Source organism: Poeciliopsis prolifica, unplaced genomic scaffold (genome assembly GCF_027474105.1).
Source record: "Poeciliopsis prolifica strain line A6 unplaced genomic scaffold, Auburn_PproV2 SCAFFOLD002, whole genome shotgun sequence".
Classification (NCBI taxonomy): Eukaryota; Metazoa; Chordata; class Actinopteri; order Cyprinodontiformes; family Poeciliidae; genus Poeciliopsis; species Poeciliopsis prolifica.
Window position 1 is genome coordinate 4672231 of NW_026562377.1, and position 20564 is coordinate 4692794.

Sequence of the window (20564 nt, forward strand, 5' to 3'; positions counted from 1 at the left end):
CAATACTCTACAGTTATAAGCAATAAAGAAATTATAATCCAAGGAATGTACAAATGAGTATGGTGACTTTTTTCCATGTACATACATAATATGTTGAACATTAAAAGAGATGACAGAATATTCACAATGCAATATCTCAGTGCAGTGCAGAAAAGCAGATGTTCAATAACAGTAGAAATGCTCCTTGAAAATGAGTAAAAATATTCTTCATCATTCTTTTCGCTTCTTTTGCAGATGAGGAAGTGGCATCTTTGAACATGATCAAGAGCGCCCCTGTAGGTCCGGTCGCTGGGGGCATCATGGGATGCATCATGGTGCTGGTGCTGGCCGTGTACGCCTACAGACATCAGATCCACAGACGCTCACACCAGCACATGTCACCACTTGCTGCACAGGGTGAGTGTGGGGACAGATTCATGTCTTAAAGAAACGGTGTATCTTTATTGAAGTAGAGGCAACTCCAGATGAAGCGGCATATTTTGACATTTTCTAATTAAACAAAAACAATATCCACAGCTTTAGTACAGAGGCTATAAGGAAATAATATAATAACATGAAAATGAGGTTGAAATAAGTGGGGCTGGAGATGAATGTACACCACATTTTTCAGAGTTTTACTTGTGAATAACAATGCTCATGTTAACTTTTTGTGTCAGTTTACCAAAGGAAATGTGTGTTAAAAAATATATCCTCAAATTACAAAATATAGTAAACACTTGTACATCAGTTGGGGAAAACGTAATATTTGACGCTTAAAAAAGGATTTAAGAGCAACAGCTGTTCTTTAGTTGCTGCTGCTGCACTCTGCTTTTTATATCCTTTTTTAAATTCTCCATGCCAGCAGATATGCTAAATGTTCTACTTTTAAACAGGTGCTTATGCTTCCCAATCATCAGTCAGCCCAGCACATTTCATCAGTAGCTCAATCACTCATTTTATATTCAAAGCAACATGTAAGCAATCATTGTTTTCATCCTTTTTCTTTTTCGTCTCGATTTACTTGAATAAGTATGAGTTTTTGTAATAAACGATGAGATGGGAAATACATAGTAATTTTTTTTTGTTATTACTGTCTTGTGGACAGGTCGTCGTTTATACTTCAGTGGGTTCTTGTAGAATAACAATAATGACTGTAAATCATTAAACTGTTGGCAAATGTTTTGGTTTTGAACATATTTGTAAAGTTAAGTATTCTTTAACTCTTCTTTGTAATCCATAAGAAGAGCCACTTTGACACGAAAACAATGCAGTTCTGTCCTTTCCTTTAACATTTCACTCCTAACCTGTTGAAAGCTTGTGTGTCCTATTTTATGTCATTTTTCTCTACTTTTCCTCCAGAAATGTCTGTGAGAATGTCCAACCTCGACAATGAAAGAGATGAGAGAGACGAAGACAGTCATGAAGACAGAGGAATCAGTAAGCGCACCATATTAAATCTATTTTCAAACATTTCTCTGAAGCTTCTATTTAGCACCTTGCTAACCTGTGCGCTGTCTTAACTTTCAGTCAGTAACACCAGATTCATAGCTGCAGTTATTGAGAGACACACTCACAGTCCTGAACGGCGACGGAGATACTGGGGCCGATCAGGGACAGAGAGTGACCACGGTAAGACAAACAAACACTTTATCTAGTAAAACAGCAAAATGGTGTGGGAAGACCTTTCACAAGGACTGAGTTGGTGGGTTGATGGATGGAGTAAAATAAGTGCAACACTGGAAAAAAATTCTGTGAGGCGACCCCTAAACTTACAGCCAGAGCTACAAAAACGGCCCAGTCAAAGTCCAGACCTGAATCCAACATGATGTATCACAATCCTTGTAAAACAATTCCAGTGAATTAAGCTGCTAAGTTGTTTTGCAAATAAGACTGGGTAAAAATCACTCTGATAGCTAGGTTTTGTTTTATGACATCAACATGTAACGTGACAAAAATGAAGGTTTCTTAATTCTCTGTCCAGACTCTGAACTTTCTGACACGTTGGAAACAGAAAAACCTCCCTTTTTTCAAGGCTTCATAAAGGTCCAAAAGAAGAAACCTGAATAATTGTTCGGTTCAGTTTCACATTCTCCCTTCGCTCCCAGTTCTGAGCTCTCCTTTTATTCTTCGCATTAATAACCAGCCTGAACCCTGATTTTCTCTTCATCTGAGCCGACTGGCTCATGTTCGCTTTTTAAGAATTTTCTAAGTCTGACACTTGCTGTGGACGGACACTTTCACCCACACAGGCTTTCTGCCTCCCACATATGTGGCATCATTCCACTTCCTGGCAACCAGGATCTCTCATACTTGTTGCATAACCGATGTTTGATGGAGAACAAGGGTGAACTTGAAGAGAAGAGAGTGGGCTAAAATGAAACAAAATCAGAATGTGTGAGCGTTTCTGCTGAATGTAGCACCACAGATGGTGAAACAGAACAAATGAGTTGGAACACTTTCTCGTTGTACTCTTTGCATCTTTTTTGCATGCAGGACACTTAGTGCCACTTGTAAAGAATACAGCTGCATAAAAAGCCACAAAATTAATGAATCTCTTATTACTGTAGCGTAATCTCACTTTTAGAAATGTACAAAAACTAACTAATCCAGCTATTCTGTTCAATAAATTTAAATATGGCATTTTTGAAATTACTGCAGCACAGACTAACATCTGTATAAAAGGATAAACAATATCCTCAAGCTAGCTACTCATTTGGACTAACAGTGGAAGTAAAAAAAAAATTCCTACCATTAATAGAGGGAATCTGAGAAGAGGAAACATAACTACTTTATAAAAAGGTTTTACCCCATTCAAAATAAGAGCAATTATGTAAAATTCAACACAGATGTTGAATTTTATTCCACTGAAAGGTTCCGAAACAAGAGTAAATTTGTGCTTTAAAATGTATCCAGAAAAATTTTCTCTGGGGGATTTAGGTGTGCTAAATATTTTCAAAGTTAGCTTAAAGCACTAATAAAGCACTAATACTGTAGTGGATTAGTGGATAAATGAATTATTTCAACCTGTCTTCATTTTTACAAGTTGTTTCTTTATCCTTTATTTTATTTCCTCTAAAAGTCGTTTTTTATGTTTATATTCGATGTCTGTAAACTGTTTTTACGCTGAAGTCAAATTTCTTGTTCACACTATTTTAGCCAATAAAACTTATTGTGATTCCGAGGACAGTTCTTCATCTCTTTTATTCATTTCTCCCCTCCTCTTCTTCAATCGTTGGGCATTTTCACCTTTCTTGTTATTCTCTCTACATTGAATTTCGTTCACGAGTGATGATGTCAAAGGCGACCAGTCTTAACTCCTCTTGGATTTTAAATCTTTTTGGATGTCAAACTTTAATAAAATAAAACTTGTTATTGTCTGACAACAAACAAATGGTAAAATTTTATCCAATAGTAACAATAAAATTATTGAAATTTAAAGAAAGTATTTTTATATGTCCAGGACGATGGTAACATGATCAATCTCTGTGTTCAGGCTACAGCACCATGAGTCCACAGGAGGACAGCGAGAATCCGCCCGGAAACAACGACCCCCTCTCGGCAGGGGTCGACGTCGGTAACCACGACGACGACATGGACCTGGACACGCCCCCTCAGACAGCCGCGCTCCTGAGCCACAAATTCCACCCGTACCGACACGTGCACACCCACCACCACCCGCTACACACACAGACGCATCACCTGCAGGCTGCTGTGACCGTGCACAGCGTGGACGCAGAGTGCTGATGCTCCGGCGGACTGAACTCGTTCTTAATAAAAGACGTATTTTTGTAAAACATTTGAGTTTAATGAGACGATCCACACTGTGTACTTCAAGGTTCAAATGAGTGGAGGAAGATCACCACAGCTGGACCCAGTTCCTCGGAGATGCTCGGATTCACACTCTGAATTATGAATGATGCCACGATGTGTCGACGTGGCAACGTCTTCTTGCTCTCATCCCCGCTTTAATTCAACCTAACCTAAAGCACATGCAAAAGGCAGACCTGGGCCAGTACATGTAAGCAGTTGGGATTTCCAGTTGTTTCCTTTGAAGGATTCAGAACTCGCAGTTTTAACGAGAACAGGAGACAACTGGAGCCCAAAAACTTTGAGGAGAGACACAAATCTTTCAAGGTTCGGTCCAGTATGGATCTTTCTTGACTATAAATGCAGCCCAAAATAGCAAAGGGCTCTTGCCCAGAGGTTCACACCCGGGGCAGCATCTCTGAAAAACAGAAAAATATATACATTTTTTTCTGCCTAATAGAGCTGCGTCTAGTGGAACTCATTACTTTTCTCTCAATGTTCTGGTCTCCAGAGTTTATCTGGGAGTTGTAGCCTTTCTCCAAAAAAGAGGCTTCTGGTGTCATCCAACATGCTGTCTGTCGGGTGATACCTGAACACTTTCATGAATGTTTGTGAATGTCAACGTAGGGAAGAAAATTCTTCAATTCTTCAAATACATAAAAAAACACTTTATGAATACAATATTATTTTTCTACTATTTATTAAAGACGTAGATCTTCAAGAGCTGACAAAGCAGTGAGGCAGTAAGTCATTTTGCAAACAGCGCATCAGATTCAAGGCTCATTATTTTTGCTTTTTTTTTTCGCCCCTGAAAATATAAGAGACAGATACCATTACATTTTTTCGATCTATTTTTACTACTATCATAGGTTAAATAAAACTGTTTCTTTTTTATTATTGCAACAGTATTTTTATATTGTGATATTTTTCACACATTATTCATTTTCAGTCTTGTTACATATGCCGCTCATAAGGAGTTGGCTCTTTGGATTATAAAGGCTACACATCCCTGACAGATGATGGAATAAAATTAGTTTCAAGTCTTTTTTCCACATGATGATCAGATTTTACAGCAGTAAAGATATCATTGCATTTAGATTTTTGGGCCATTCTCAAGCTTATGGTGAGAACAAACTCAGATTCAACTCAAACCATCCATAAACACATTCAAATTGTGTAAGAAGCTGAATGTTTTTTTGGGGGGAGCTGGATTAAGATAATGAGCCTTATTCTGTGTCATGACATGTAACACATATTTCAGTTTTCCCGAGGTATGTGTATTCTTGTTCAGATGAAGCATCTTTGATAGGGATGGAAAAAGAAAAAAATGTCAACCTTTGGTAGATGGAGGAGCAGCAGCTGAAGCCAACACCAGCATTAAAACATTCCTGGCTTTAGTCACTGCCGGGGGAGATTTGTGTCAGGATGATAATTGGGGGATCCTTTAAGAGTTCCTGGCGTAGGCGGACATTTTCTGTCCTGAATAGAAAGCGGGACAGGACATTGTCTCACTACGACCTTTTTGCCTTTGAGGCCAAGCTGATGCTGCATGTGCTGCGTGTGAAGGCTGTGTGCATCGACGTCGTTCTCATCAGAATGGAAGGAGAGGAACGCTGCTGCTGCTGGGCAGAGGTTTACACCCGACCGTCGGCTCCTCTGGTTAACCACTCAAACTGTTTGTTTGTTTTCACATGTGTTTGTGTGTGTCAGAGAGAATGACGATGTGTGATGAATGTGTGATTATCCACCAGAAACACTTTCCTTGAAAGCATTATTTTTTTAAAATGGTGTTAGAGACTAGTAGGTGAATTTATTATGAATGAAAATCCTCTGTTTCTCCCGAGAGGTTGCTTCTTTCCGTGCTTTTGTTTTGATCAGGTCCTGTCGGTGTGGCATCGTACGGATGCCAAGATGTCTATGTCTGCAGAGATTCATTATAAGCTGTAAATACAGAGTCATGAATAGTTATTAATGTCCTGTACACTCATTTAAAAAAACAACAAATGTTGATATTCAGATATTGAATAGTCTGTTCATGGTGTCTGGCTATATTTTTGATGCCTTGGATGTTTTTCTTTTATTTTTTTAGGCTTATTTTTCTTTAGGTCCATATTGGATGGAAGTCAGTACTTGGGAATTTTAATACACAGTTTATGTTTAAGAGAATTGTAGTTTTTAAAGGTTTATTATTGTGTGTCTTTGAAAACTATGTAAAATACAAAACAACTCTCCACACACTAAATTAGATTCGACAGTTTTTCATTAACGACCAAACCAAACGTTTCCACCTAACTTTTAATTTATTTCTCTTTTTTTCCACTCAAATCTTTTGATTCGAGTGGAACAGGCATACAGGAAATGGAAGCATTTTTTTCCCCCTACAAACTGAAATCGACATCTTTTTGTTTCAGCAGTATTTCTAAACAGACTTAAAAAATACTATGTGTGTTTATACAGAACACAGAATTACAAGTTATTGACCGAAGGAACATGTGTACGTCACCCAACCCCGCTCCCAATGTATTGTATACAGTTGACTGAGATTAATTGCAATGTGAATGTGATAAAGTGCATTTTACAGTTAAACTGTCTGTCTGTGATTCCTAGGATGATGTCAGAGGGGAGGCTAAATGATTTCTAAATCAGCAAGAAAGTCTTGGGTTTGAATCTTGTGTGAAGTTTGAATGTTTTCTATTAATTGTGAATTAATTCAGGTATTCTCAATCCAAAAACATGAGTGTTTAGTAAAGTTTTAAATCAGAACTACTAGAAATTTACGTTCAACCACACATACATTCCAATCAATCATACTCATCAAACAGAAAGATGAATAGTTATTTAAATTAGTTTTAAAAGTTTTCTATCTAATTAAACCCAGCAGATTGCATCATGTCGTTTACTTGCAGCATTCTGTCCTCCTAAAGGAGCATGTAGCAACAACAATCTATTGCATTGACTTTACAACAAACATGTAGCAACAGTGGAGAAGAAAAACCTTCCCTTTAAGAGAAGAACTTTCCAGATCCGGGCTCAGTTCATGCAACAGCCATCTGCTACCACCAAACCTGGAGGTTTGAAAAAACAGAGCAGATACACAAAAAAAGAAACAGAAAAGCTGATGTAGGAGTACTTTCCATGTTGATGAGAAGTAAAAAATTAATGTCAGGAAAGGGAGAATTTTCAATTGCTGTCAGCTGATGCCCCTTCTGTAAGGCATCACAGTCAAACCGATAGACAGAGCAGATATAGCTTCTATGGGGAGAAAACAAAAGTAATTCAAATTTGAGACTAATACAAGAAAAAAAAAGTGGAGAAAAGTGGTCAATTTGTCCTCCAGCAGTCTTTAACTACATTTTGTTTTCCCCTTTTCTCTCTGTCCTACTTCCTCTACAGCTACTAATGGATAAAGGCCACTAGATTTTCAAAAACCTTCTTTTAAAAAAAAAGCTATTAGAAATAAAACATAGCTGAGGCTTTAAGGTTCCACCTGAAATAAAATCAGTAGTTCATAAAGAAAGTTGTAGAGGACAGATCAGGAGGTGGCGTGTTGATTTCTTCCACAGAAGCAAATTTAATGTAAATTTCCATAAGGACTGCTTTGGAGCCTCACCTGGCACACAGGGCTGAAACGGCTTTTAAACGCTACGTTTATGACTTTACTCCAGCTCCCTTTTTTATCCCTATAAAAACAAAAGCAATAAATGGCTGAGAACTAATACAAAAAGGCCTGAAAGGTTTTTGTATCAATGCAGTGAAACCCCTTAAAGGTATCACTGCACCTTTAAGGGAAAGTCTGTTTGCTGCTCCACTCATGTGGCATATCATAACAATCTGTGTACACAGAATATTGTAATTCCATATTGTGAGTTGCTGTAAAGCATTTCAGAGTTAAGCAGCTGGACTGAAATACAGATGGTCACACAGATTCGAGCTTCATCATAAAACTGTGACCAGTAATTAAAGGAGAATATTAACAATAAAATAATTAATTGTTGTATTAGGGGTGGGAAAAGTCATACACAAGGTTGGTACCAGTACATATGGCAGGTGACTCCAACTTGATGTTGGACTGGAGCGCAGGTCACTGACCCTCAACATACAACCAGAGGAAAAACGAAATGTCGCAGGGTGGTCTAGTCAAAGTCCAAATGCATCTCCTAATTGGATTTACAACTAACCTGTTTTTAGATTCTCTCTTTCCAATCAAACTAAAGATATTTTACAAAAAAACAAACATTTTCGTCCTGAGATATGCAAACCTGCTTGCAGCTATGATTGTAGTGGAAGGACCTTTAATCCAATACTTGATGGATTAAAAACCAAATTTGTGTTACTTCAACAGAAAAATGCTGCTTCTAAACATACAAATAAAATAATCTTACAGTAAAATGCTGAAAGCCTGAAAAAAAAAACTAATTTGACTTTTTGTTGTTTTTTTTAAGCTGCATTGTGAACTTTTAAGGTCCTAAAGGAATTTTAACAGATTGTTAAAATATTTTGACATTTTAAAATAAACCCATTAAAATTCCATTGAACACCTCTACCACAAGTTGTCTTTTGTGAGCCAGGAAAAAGATCTGCAGTCTTCCCCCCCGGCCCCCTTTTTGTCCGTATTCCTCTGGTCTGTCATTGCTGGCCTTGTGTTCACATTTACTAACAGCAGAGGAACGCTGTCTGAAGCCTTTCCAGCCTGCATTATCCTCTCTGGTTCATGCAGGGACAATCAGGACACCTCCACTGCAAAGAGCTTCTCTTCAGAGGCACGTTGGCCTTATACGGAGAGAAATCTTTTATGAGATACACATTTCCTCCTTTCCTGTGCTGGTAGAGCGTTCAGGTTTGGTTATCGGTTGTATTCTTTCTGTACTGTATGAGCTCAGGCCCAGTTTACAACTAGCAGGAAGTCTAACTAATAAAAGTGAACAGAAAGGCGTTGAAAAAGTTTCAGTCCCCAATGCAAATTAGACTCACTGGCAAAATTCAGGTTTTCCAGGTGGTTGCAACAAACTAGTTTGGCAAGATCGTTTTGTATAGTTAAATAAAGCTAATTAAACAAGTTCATCCAAAGTAAACACTAAATCTAGTTTCAGTTTTCTCTCCACTCAAATTTATTTAAACCCCTGACTAGAATTAGCTTTAAAACGTATGTGATGCAACCAATCAAAGGCATCAGATAATAGTAGAACACCTCTACATCTGGACTGTTGATAGTTTCATTCCCTGCTAGAAATAATTATGACCAAAATTATCAGAAAAGAGATTGTTGTCTTGCACAAACAAGGAAGAGGATTCCAGAAAGAAAACAGTCCCTGACTGTTCCTGGAGACACAGATGGGAATTGTCACATTAAACAAATAGTGGCGGCACCATCTAGATGTGGCAAAAAGTTACATCCACAATGAGCTTGCATCAGATTCCATGCCTCTGCAGGAATCTCTACCAGATAGTGTTGGCCTGGTAGGAATCTGCTACCAGATTCCTGAGGAGGCATGGAGTCAAAAAACTTTTGACTGACCTGAAAAGAAAAACTCTGCTGTAAGACTGGATGGCAGCAATTTTCACAGTGATTCACATATAAACTCTGAACAGTCCCATTCCTGTATACCATGTTGTGCTCCTCTGCTTACACAAAAACATAAGAAAAATCAGGTCCAATTTGTTCACAGCTGGACAAGTTAGTGTAAAAGGCTTTGTGTTCTGTGGAGCAATGAATGAACAAAAACTATTTAGAGCTGTGCTGCACAAATACAAATTGCAAATATCTTAGTAAATAAGACAAAAACTAACTTCCAAGTAACTTTTCAGTAGCTAATAGGAGCTTGTTTGAAAGAATTTTAACAAATTGTTGAAATATTTTTGACATTTTCATCAAGATTCCTCAATATTCAAAGAGTGCTAGCTATAAAGGACACAATCAGCCAGTGGAACAATATTTTTTTCCATATTTTAAGTTAAAAAGTCTTGTTCCACTGCCAGATTATTTTACTTGCACTTAGTACTTTTTTAATTAATAACACCCAGCTGCTGCTTCACTAGGCATAGAAGATGCTTGTCATGAAAGGACTGAATAATTGAACAGATTTGGAAAGTAATCTGTAAAAGCGGAGAAACCACTTTTAATATTACTCAAATTAAGATATTTAAATAGCTTTTGTTTGTGTCTCCTGCAAATAGCTGCTAGTTTCTGCAGTTTTTTTCCTATGTTATTATGCCTGTAAACTTAATTTGCAAAGGATAATAGAATAATGGAGGGACCTACTATACTGATGCAATGAAATGTCCTCATTATGAATCTCTCACCATCAAAAATCAGTCAATTTAAAGCCTGTCAAACACTCCAGGCTTTATTATTTATGTATTAAGAAGAAAAGTAGCCTCTCTCTGTGTGCCTACCTCCTTTTAAGGATGATGTCTGAGTAGACATCCTCCTTAAGTATGTTGAGCTGTGACTCTTGACCTTTGTATTGAGAAATGGGTCATTTTGGCATAAAGTGGCCTTTTGGACAACAAAAGGCCACTTTCTCAAAATGTTTCTTCCAATATGTTTGAAGCTGCTGGGTCAAGCTATTTGTTGGGGGTGTGGGTGTGAGGAGGTGGAGGAAGAGTTGGGTGAATAGTGGAACTGCCTGGAAGACATGATCAGTTATTTATGAGGTCTTTCTGTACATGCGGTGTTTCCTGCCAGGGGACCTGAAGAAACGAGCACAGATGGAGAGGCAACATGGTTCTGACAGTTTGCAACAAGACCGTGCCTTTTGATTTGGGGCAACAAATCAAAAGGCGTTTTGATTTGTTGAATATAAGACGGGTGTTTGCTATAGTGTTGGTCTGGCTTTTATACAATGTCAAATATCAAAAACATAAAAACACAGCACAACTCTCAGTGATAACCTTTTTTTTTAAAAATTTATTTATTTTTATTGTACAAGGAGAATTTTCCTTGTCACAATAAAATATTATAACTTTTTTTAAAATTTATTTATTTTTATTTTACAAGGACAATTTTACTTGTCACAATAAAAATATTATTTGGGCACAACTGTGAATTTGTACCTAAATGCCTCACAAAGTGGGGCTGTATGAAGCATTTACAAACAGTCAGTGAGTGATTCGGAGAGTGATAAGAATTATTATTGCGCGTCTATGGGGACTCAAGTTTACAACTAAAGTTCCTTGCAAAAGTATCTGTACTCATTCTCTGCACTTTGGAACTTAAACACCCGCAAACATTAATGTACTTTATTGGCAAACTTGAGTGAAAGACCAACATGAAGGATTTCTTGTTCTTTAAACTCTCTAAATGCCACTTATTAAATTGTGAAGTACGTTTTCATGAAGACACAAATCATAACTTTCACAAATGCACTTCTACTTGTGAAAGAGACACATTTGCTTGAGAGTAAAACACTGAACGAATCTTATTTAAAAACCTTTAAAAGGACATCTGTGCACTTACAAGTTTCATTTAAAAGAATTCACTCACACCTTTTGAAAGGTTGCCTTATTTTTATTAAACGTCATACTCTATGTGTGAGTATGTGGCGTACTACTAAAAACAGTGTAATTGTTGTCTAAACTGAACTCACTGCTACAAGGTAATTAGTTTCACCTTGAGGTAAAAAAGTACTTTGAGGACCTGACAGATGGGAGCTCTCTCCTCACGTCCCAAATGTCTGATCCATTAGTCTGAATTCACTCAACTCTGCTCTTCAAAGCCATGCATGCTTCTCCCTGTCAGCTTCCTCCTGCTCTCCCTCCATTCCTGGAACTTTCTGCTTCTCCCTGTCAGGAAAAACACTGAATTAGAGCACCAAGCTCGGCATCCAAGCACCCTCAGGTCATTTCAGTCAGTCTCCGCTCTGCCAACCAGTGCAGCAGACATGCACCAGCAGCACTTTGTGTGTGTGTGTGTGTGTGTGTGTGTGTGTGTGTGTGTGTGTGTGTGTGTGTGTGTGTGTGTGTGTGTGTGTGTGTGTGTGTGCGTGTGTGTGTGTGTGTGCATGTGTCGTCCAGTCTCCCAGTCCTACTTTCCTAAATGCATATTAGCAGTGCGATGATCTGGATCCTGCATGTAAGGGAGAATATTTGCAGTTTGCTACTGATCGACTTTGCTGTTTTTTCCCTTTGATTTTGTCAAAAACACAGAAGATCTTCTTGATGTTTGATATATTTTTTCTTTAAGAAGCCTCCTTCATGCTCTGATGATGGAGTATGTTCATGGCTGCTGTAATTAGGACATGAATTGGGCAGGGAGCTCTTTTGGATATTGCCCCCATGTGTTCTGGTCAGCTGTTTTTAGTGGGTCACACGTCCTCTAATCTCTGCTTTGCCATAAGAGAAATTAATCCACTTTGCACCGGTGACAGTTTATGTTGCGTCTGCAGAAAAGTTGATTGATGTGGACCAGGGTTATAACACTTTTCTGTTTTTCAATATGGTTTAGTTAGGTTAGTTTTAATTATCTTTTAGATGTTTCCTTGTTTTTATCAGTTGTTATTAGTTAAATATTAAGTTTTAGTTTAGGTTTTATTAGCTATTATAGTAGTTTTAATTTTTTGATACTTGGTTAACTTTTAGGTGTAGAATTCGACAAGTGTTGTATTACATTGTGTATACGTTGATTGAGTACTGAATACTCAACAGAAGATACTGACTTTGGTGTTACTTCCCAACTTTTGCTTTTGCCATTTTGCAGAATAGTATAAGCGGCGCCAGGAGAAGCATGGAGTGTTGTAATTTACTGACAGCTGACATAAACTGCTTGTTTTGGGGGGAAGAGGGATTTATTTCACTTCAGTTTGAAAGGTTAATAAATATATTTGCAAACATAAAAACTAAGGATATTATATCTATAATTTCAGTAGGTGTTAGTTATACAAATTCACAATATAGTTCCAGTTAGTTATAGTTTTTCCAAATGTATTACTGGTTTTATTTATTTTAGTTAATTAAAATGTTTTGTCAATTGCATTTTTTGACTGTGACTGCATGAGAGCAATAATATCTCCGCAAATATAAATACTGCTCTTGAAAAAAATTGTAATATGCTTGTTTAGGACATCAGTCATATGAAGAAGTTTGATTATTTGAATTTCTTTCTTAGACAGGAACCCAGTTCCTCCATTATTTTATTATTATTATTATTATTATTATATTATTATTATTTATTATTATTATTATTTACTGTTTTTAATCATTTTCAAATGTATTGGTATCAGTGATACTCTCAATGTAAAAACAGTGGAGAAACTATTAAAACTAACAATTCCAACAATACGGACAGTTTTTGAGGATTTTAAACATCAATAATTGGAATTTATTGAGACAAGGAAAAATCTAAACCTTATCATGATGATAAATTTATTACGATAAATTATAAATGCCAGACACAGATGCAAATCATTTTCCAACCAACTCTTCCATTTCTGAAAGGAATGCAGGATGATTATACTCTGTACAATTTACATGCATATGTACATTTCCTAATCTTCCAACTCCTCCACACAATGAGCCACTTTGACATTCATTGTAAACCCTTCCTCTCTTTCTCTCTCTCCCTACCGACCCCTTCTGCTCTCTCTCTCTCCCTGTCCTCACGCCTACTGAGCTCGTCCCAGGTGCCCGCTTTGCCTGCTCAGCCACTCAGCCCACCCACGCCCTCGCACTCTTCAGTCCCAGTGAGCTGCAGCACCAAACGTGTTCCCGCTTTCTTCTTCTCCTCTCCACCGCCACCCACTCCAAAGGCCTGTGAATCACCGGCTGACTCGCTGCATTGGCAGGGCTCTTGTGTTTTACACAGAGAATGTCTAACATCTATTCTCCTCTCAGTTTGTGAAGTGCAGTCCATTATAACAGGAGGCTGACTTTATGCATAGGTAAAAAGCTTTGGAAGGATGGTTTGTATAACCGCACCACGTGGGGCGTTTGCAGGCCGATGTGATTTATACGTAACACTCTACCGGCACGCATTTTGCCAAGGGACCGAGAGAAGAAATTAATTGTTCTCTCATGGAAACGTTGTTTAGCACTAAGTGGGGTGATTCATGCATCTCCAAAAAATCTGCCTGTTTAAGTGACAGGCAAGTCCTTGTTGTCTTTCCACAAACCCATTGCTCGGTGATTCATGTCCATCAATCTGTCCACCATCACTACTCACTTCAGCAACGCAAAGCCCAAAGCTGGGCATTTCACCAACTTTTTTACAATTAAAATTGTCTGCTTCATCTCTTTGGCCTTTATTTGCATCAATGTTGCCCAGACATAAAAGCATTTGAGAATCAACTACCAGACTTAAAAATGTATTATCTCAGATGCTTTCCATGCAGTCAGAGTGATTTGGAGGTTTGTTGCAAAAAAGAATGGACAAAAAAAATGTCCACCCATCCATCCATTTTCTTACAACCTTGTCCCTAGTTGGGTTGGGAGGTGCTGGTGCCTATCTCCAGCTAATGTTCCGGGCGAGAGGCGGGTTTGTAAAACTGGACACATTTTTTACACATCTGGACAAAGGTTTGTCCAGATGTGTAAAACTGGAAAAGACATATCCCCAAAATATTTGTAGCTATATTGGTTGAGAAAACTTCGAGACACATTAGAGTCACAGTGAAGAAAAATATCCTTTTATGTTTGTGATTCTCATTGGAAACTGTGCTTTGGTATTTTTAGTACTGAAAATGAAATTGAACAAACCAAGAGCCAAATTATAAACTTGCTTCATTTTGAAACAGAGCTACACACATGGCCCTTTCTTTGGCCTTTCTGCTTTGGAGTGGACTGAGTACAAGCCTAATTGAAGCGTTCAACAGTGCACACACTGTACAGTCACTGCGTTTTAGTTACACTGGCTCAGCCACTTGGCAAAGTGAGATCATTTTCACCCACTGACAACTGTGATTGTCTGGACTTCGATCTGCCAAGAAACACTCCACACAGATGGCGAGAGAGAGAACGAGAAGCCCGATTTCACTGTCTCTAAAAGGCCTCGGCACAATTGTGGTCTAAATATTTCCTAAGTGGGTTGATGTGTGCGAGTTGACATGCTTGTGTGTCTATATGAATGTGGATGCAGCATGTAAATGTGAGTTTACAGCGTGTGTTCCTGTAAGCGACTCACGCTGCCTGCGGAAGCTGCATGGGCATTGTGAGGACTCTGCAGGGAGCTTTGCTCCCCTTGTGTTTGCCAGGAGCAGATTTCCACCCACGGTGGGCAGGCAGGCAGGCTGGCTCAGTTGGCTCTTAGGTTGGCATTCACTGGATGACTTGGGTAGACAGGAGGAAAGGCACACAGGCATTCATAGCCACATAATGCACACAGAGAGCAGGAGAGCAATGGTGGCTAAAAGCAATTCTGCACTGAATGCCTTTTTTCCCCTTCAGAACTGAACTGCTAGATGAGACTAAGAGCTGAAATGTAGACGTTCTTTATCGAAACACAAAACATTTTATAGAGGCTACATGTGGTTCATTTGATTCGTGTTTTTTTTTCTTTTTGCCTAAAATCAGGCTCACAAAAGTTTTAGGTTGAATAGAAAGGAAGGTGAACTCTGACTAAGCTTATTTGTAGTACACTGAACAGACAGTTGGGGGCGCAACGAGCTCGAGGTGCCAGCAGCACAAATCAACTAACAATTTTGTTTTTTCAAACTACATTTAAAAACTTATTTTACTGTTGTTTTTTTTGTTTGTTCTTTTTTTTTACACAGTAATGTTCGTAAATAGATTCAAACACTGCAACATGAATTTTAATCATTAATTAACTGATTAAGAATAACACCAGACAAAAGAATATGGATTAAACTATTTAAAACGGGAGCTTATAAGTAAATATAAAATCATATTTTCCCCAGTCACAAGAAGGGGAAATAATTAGATCTGAATGGTTGAAATTAGTGTTATCATTGCGTTTATTCTGGGTTGTTGGGACGCACACGCCTCCCACCTGCTCTCTCTCTTTCTCTCCCTGTCTATACTTCTCTACCTCTCTCTCTCTTTAAACACTTTTCTCTCAGCTTCCCAAGATGGCGGCAGCCTCGTCCATCCAGCCGCCGAGTGTTCACTCTTCTCTCACCCGGGATAGCGCGCTCTCCCCGGACATGGACAGCCCCGAAAGCAGGCAGCCGGAGGATGAGGAGGCGGCGGCCGCAGCGCAGCCCTCCGAGCCGGGCGTCAGCCTCCGCGACCTGCCGGACCTGGACCCGGAGGAGATCGAGAGGAGGCTGGCCAAAACTCGCCGGGAGCTGAGCAACAGGAGGAAAATCCTCATCAAAAACCTGCCGCCCGACACCTCCAACCAGGTACGCCAACAGGAAACTGGTGCAAAAAGTTAGACAATGTTTGAGGTTTTTTTTTTCGGGAGTAAGTCCAGTACTCTGAGGTACAGACTGCATGACGCTCTTTTTAAACAACAAAATGTGAAAAAAAATCTTAGTTTATAAGAAAGTCATCCATAAACCCCAGAGGTGATGCGACCACAGGAACCGGACCCTAAAATAAAAACTTTTAAAGAAACTTTAGAAATGCTAGTGTACTTATTCCGAAAATAAAATAAAATTCACTTGCCACTTTAAAGTCACGAATGTTTTCAATTTGACTAGTTAAAGCTGGTCTTTTATTTTATTTATTCATTTATTTATTTTGCAAACGTGAAAAAAACTAAATCCATCCACAAAATTGAACACAATTAAAAAGTAAATAAAAGGACAGATTAGGAGCTAATATGTGCAAAGTTTAGGGAGAAATCCTGTGTGGATCAGTGGTGAAAAATCATCTTCCAATTAAAGGTTGTAGGTTTAATTCAAACTTCCTCTAAAGTGCTAAACCTGGTTTACCAACTGATTTGTGCATAAAATGGGTGTTTGAGTCCTCAGTATTACCCACCAATGGGTACTGGAAACATGAGGTGTTAGTGCATATTTCCATTTATCCTAAAGGGAGGAAACACCAGCAACTTTTTCATTTCAATAAAGAAGCTAGTAAACAGGTGTGCAATTTATTATACGCAAAGTGATCTATTTTGACTATTCATGTATCTTAATGTTGACAATTATGGCTTAGAATTATCAAAAACCCCAAGATCAGTTTTTCAGAATGTTAAAATGCAAAGTTAGTGAAACAGATTTTCAGCAGAGAAATGTTACTTTACGTTACACCCTGCACAATTATAGAAGACAGCAGACTTGACAGTTGTGCTGCAGCCTGTTGTTGGTAACCTCCACGAGGAAGAATAAGCCATCAAAACTCATTGCTGTTGAAACTGGCTGCCTGCACTACTTCATCCAAACATATCAATGGAAAACAGAGTGAAAGGAAAAGTTAGTGAAAAAAAAATTGAGCACAAATACAGGAAATAACTGCCACCGTGAGATGTTTGGGTTACAAAGCCCAATCAAGACTCTTGATTGGCTCAGTCTGATGTCAGTCTCAGTCTAGGCATGGTCTGATACAGATGCAATGGGCAACAATCATTGGATTTCTTGTGCTAAGCTATGTTGGAACCAGATACAGCTATTATCAAGTGCCAGAGTCCAGAAGAAGAGAGAAGAAGTCCAGATTGAGGCCAGGTCAGATATTGATCTTTGATCGTGGTCCTACCTTCCCCACACAGGAAACCCTGTATTCTTTCTCTTTTGCTCTAGGTTTATACTTCTTGACCATAAGTTACTGTGTTTCCTTTAGAATGTGTGCAAAATTTTGTCACTATTCCTCTAATGTTGAAAGCACACAATTTCCCAATTGGTTTGTTTCCATTTGATAAGAAACAGTATCAAAATCATACATGAAAAGTTTGTTCACATAATAAGTCATTAAGAAACATTTCATGCCAATTGCTTCTTGTCACCTTCTTCTTCATGGTTTGCGGCTGTGGCAACATCTGGTTGTTGATCACTTGTGCGATGCGAGCCACATCACACAAGTGTTATTGCAAAACTTATTTTGCAGTTTTGCAAAAAATAAACAATTTGATATGGAAAAAAAACTATCCCACCCAAATGGCAAATCTTTTTATTGAAAAAAGAAGAGTGCTATTTTGATATTGGCATCATTCTGTGAAGACAGTTTATTTTTGTCATTTCAATTTGTGGAACTTTATGGTTAATGGAAACGCAGCTAGTGAGAGTAGATTGTAAACAGAATGGTACATCCTGAACTTTTCTTTTTGACCGTTCAGACACGGATCAGTTGCCTGTGATAAGGTATTCTGAACTTCTTAAAGGTTGGAAATGGTTTCAGATCAGAAAAAAGTCAACTTCAGTGGAGGAAGTGTTAAAGTGACCTGAATTTTCCCTGGCAGCAGAAAGCATACAAGATCATTCAGATTCTCCTCCCCCACCTGTTGCTGTTCACTGAATTTTAACTGATTGTTAGGTTTCCATTTTGTTTTTGCTTTCACTCAATTATATTCATTGTATTCATATTCATGTCCACCCCAAACCTTTCTCATAAGTATCAGGTGAAAATTGGAAATGAAAAATAGAGTCAATGCTTGAAATTTATTTCAGTGTAGTTGAGGCCAAATCCACTCAATGTATGCATTAATGTTTTATCTTAATGCACATATTTACCTGTTTGTGTGTTTCCTTTTTAAAGACGACGGAGTGACTTCACTGTTTATAACTTCATGGTCTTTCTGATTTCCCCCGCTGAGCGTCATTCATCACTTGTGTCAGCATGCAGGCCTCCAGGAGGCAGCGTGTCGAGTCTGTGCCGGTGGCGTGTGTTCCTTCAAGCTTTTAGCGCCAAACATTCTTCCAGAGCCTCGCTGCCAACGAGAGCCAGCGCTCTGTCGGAGCGTCGGTTCGTGTACGCAAGTGCGAGGAGAGGTGGAGTGTGAAAGAGTGTGACTGCATGGTGTGTGTGAGAAATGACAAGAAGAGGGGAGAAAAAGGGAAAAGTCGCTTGGATTTGGGTGAAGCAGCAGATGTGGAAATCTTTTGCTTTGTGTTTTCTCCATTGTTCATGTGTCAGGCCGAGTTTTGAGAAAGGCAGAGCAGCGTGGAGACAATTCAGAGGAGTCATTCTGACTTTTTGACGTTTGTCTGTTAGATTCAGCTGGTTATGGGTCTGTTCAGATGACATGGGCTTTAGTTTTACAGAGGAGTTTGTCAAATAGAAATGCTCTGAAGAAAAACCAAAAGAACACCACATTGCAATGCTCAAGTGGTGAACAAAGACTTGCCAAGATTTCAAAAAGCTGGTTCCAAAATCTGTTCAAATGTATCATCTTACATTTTCTCAGTCTGTGTACACTGTGCACTGAAGTTCCAACCCCGACTGTTTGCTGCACACTACTGGTCAGCAGGCTGAAAGAAGACTACTAAAGTTTGGTCATACTTTGGATGGATGTCCAAACTGAACGTTGAGATAACAGTTAAACTGGTAGTGCATCAAGTAATTTGAATTATTGTTTGTCTTTCTGCTTTGGTTTCAGAGCAAACATTAACCCCAGATAAAAAGAAGTTAATCAAATTACTGGGGGGAAAAATTATTCTTTCATTTCAATGAGAAGATTTTATTGAATATGTTTCTTCTGGTTGGGATTTGCTGGTTTTTCTAAATAAAAACTTATAGTTTCTCAATGATTACACCACCGTACCTCTTTTTTATGTTAGAAAACCTGCTATGCTAAATTAAAAAAAATAAAAAAGACATTACAGACATCTGAATGTATGGCACATAACTAGCTAATACTTCTGTGCTTCCATCCAGCTCCATCTCCCTCATTTAGCCACAAACCAGAAAACCTTCTGCTGCAGACTGGAGCAGTGTGAGTGCATGGTACAGTATGTCAAATATATGGTCTATTGACAGTCTTCATCTCAGAGAGAGTTGGGGGATGGGAAAGAAGGACAACGAGTACAGGAAGAAAGGAAGGGTTGGGTTTGGAATGAAAATGAAATAACTTTATGAGAGCTATTTGGTGGTGAGGGTATGAGTCAAATCTTTTTCTATAAGTAGCTTTAATAGTTTTCTAATGATTTATGAAAGCACTGTGAGGAGGGCTATTATATGTTTATTACCCATATGTGCATTATTTCTTAAGTGCTCATTAGTTTGGTTTATTTTTGGCCACAATGTAGCAAAATTGAATTATTTGAATTCTGGGTTGGTGACTGTTTACTGGTATATGTTATCACCAAAAATCTTGATGTCGCTATGAACCATATATTAAATATTTGTAATGTATGTACAAAATGGATGTCGTCATTGCACAATGAATAAATTATTACAATGTATCTTTTCAATTTGCTCATCATATCTATGAAGGAAGTGTGGAGTTAAAGTAAATCGCTATTCCAGGAAGAACTACTACTGGGAAATGAATTCCAACATTTTTGGTCTTTATAAAACACAAAATCCTCAATAATATTTTATTATATATTATTTTACGTCTTTCTTAAGGAATGAAGAAAGAACCAGTCAGCAACTATTCGTTTTCACTTTGCATCATTGCAGAGACTAGAATATGCATCCAGGTTTCAAATATGCTGCTCATCTTCATCATCCATGAACATGGTCTTAGCTGTAGAGTTAAAGCCACATTCTTCCAAACAGGCCTTCTTGCCAGTTTGCAGGTAGCACCCTTCTTGGTCCAAATCTAAACTTTTCCTCATGTTGTACTTAATGTTTCTGATAGAAACATGAGATTTCTTTCAGTACCAAAAAGAATTGCTTTATTGTTCTTTAATGAGTCAGTACTAACTAAACTACTAAAAGTTGAAGGTTTTTCAAAAGACTTTTATATTTTTTTTCTTAAATCAGTTCTATATTTATATATATTT

General features: G+C 38.2%; 2 protein-coding genes across 2 annotated transcripts in view; both read left to right on the forward strand.

The window, feature by feature from the left end:
- Positions 1-6372, forward strand: part of cachd1 (cache domain containing 1) — a 73969-nt gene extending 67597 nt beyond the window's left edge. The window contains exons 24-27 of the mRNA XM_055054290.1: positions 235-396; positions 1339-1416; positions 1507-1608; positions 3473-6372. Of these exons, the coding sequence (XP_054910265.1) occupies positions 235-396; positions 1339-1416; positions 1507-1608; positions 3473-3723 (593 nt within the window). The 3' untranslated portion in view covers positions 3724-6372. The remainder of the gene's footprint in view (positions 1-234; positions 397-1338; positions 1417-1506; positions 1609-3472) is intronic.
- A 9415-nt stretch (positions 6373-15787) lies between these two features.
- Positions 15788-20564, forward strand: part of raver2 (ribonucleoprotein, PTB-binding 2) — a 101322-nt gene continuing 96545 nt past the window's right edge. Inside the window, exon 1 of the mRNA XM_055056524.1 lies at positions 15788-16079. Coding sequence (XP_054912499.1) covers positions 15804-16079 — 276 coding nt within the window. The 5' untranslated portion in view covers positions 15788-15803. The remainder of the gene's footprint in view (positions 16080-20564) is intronic.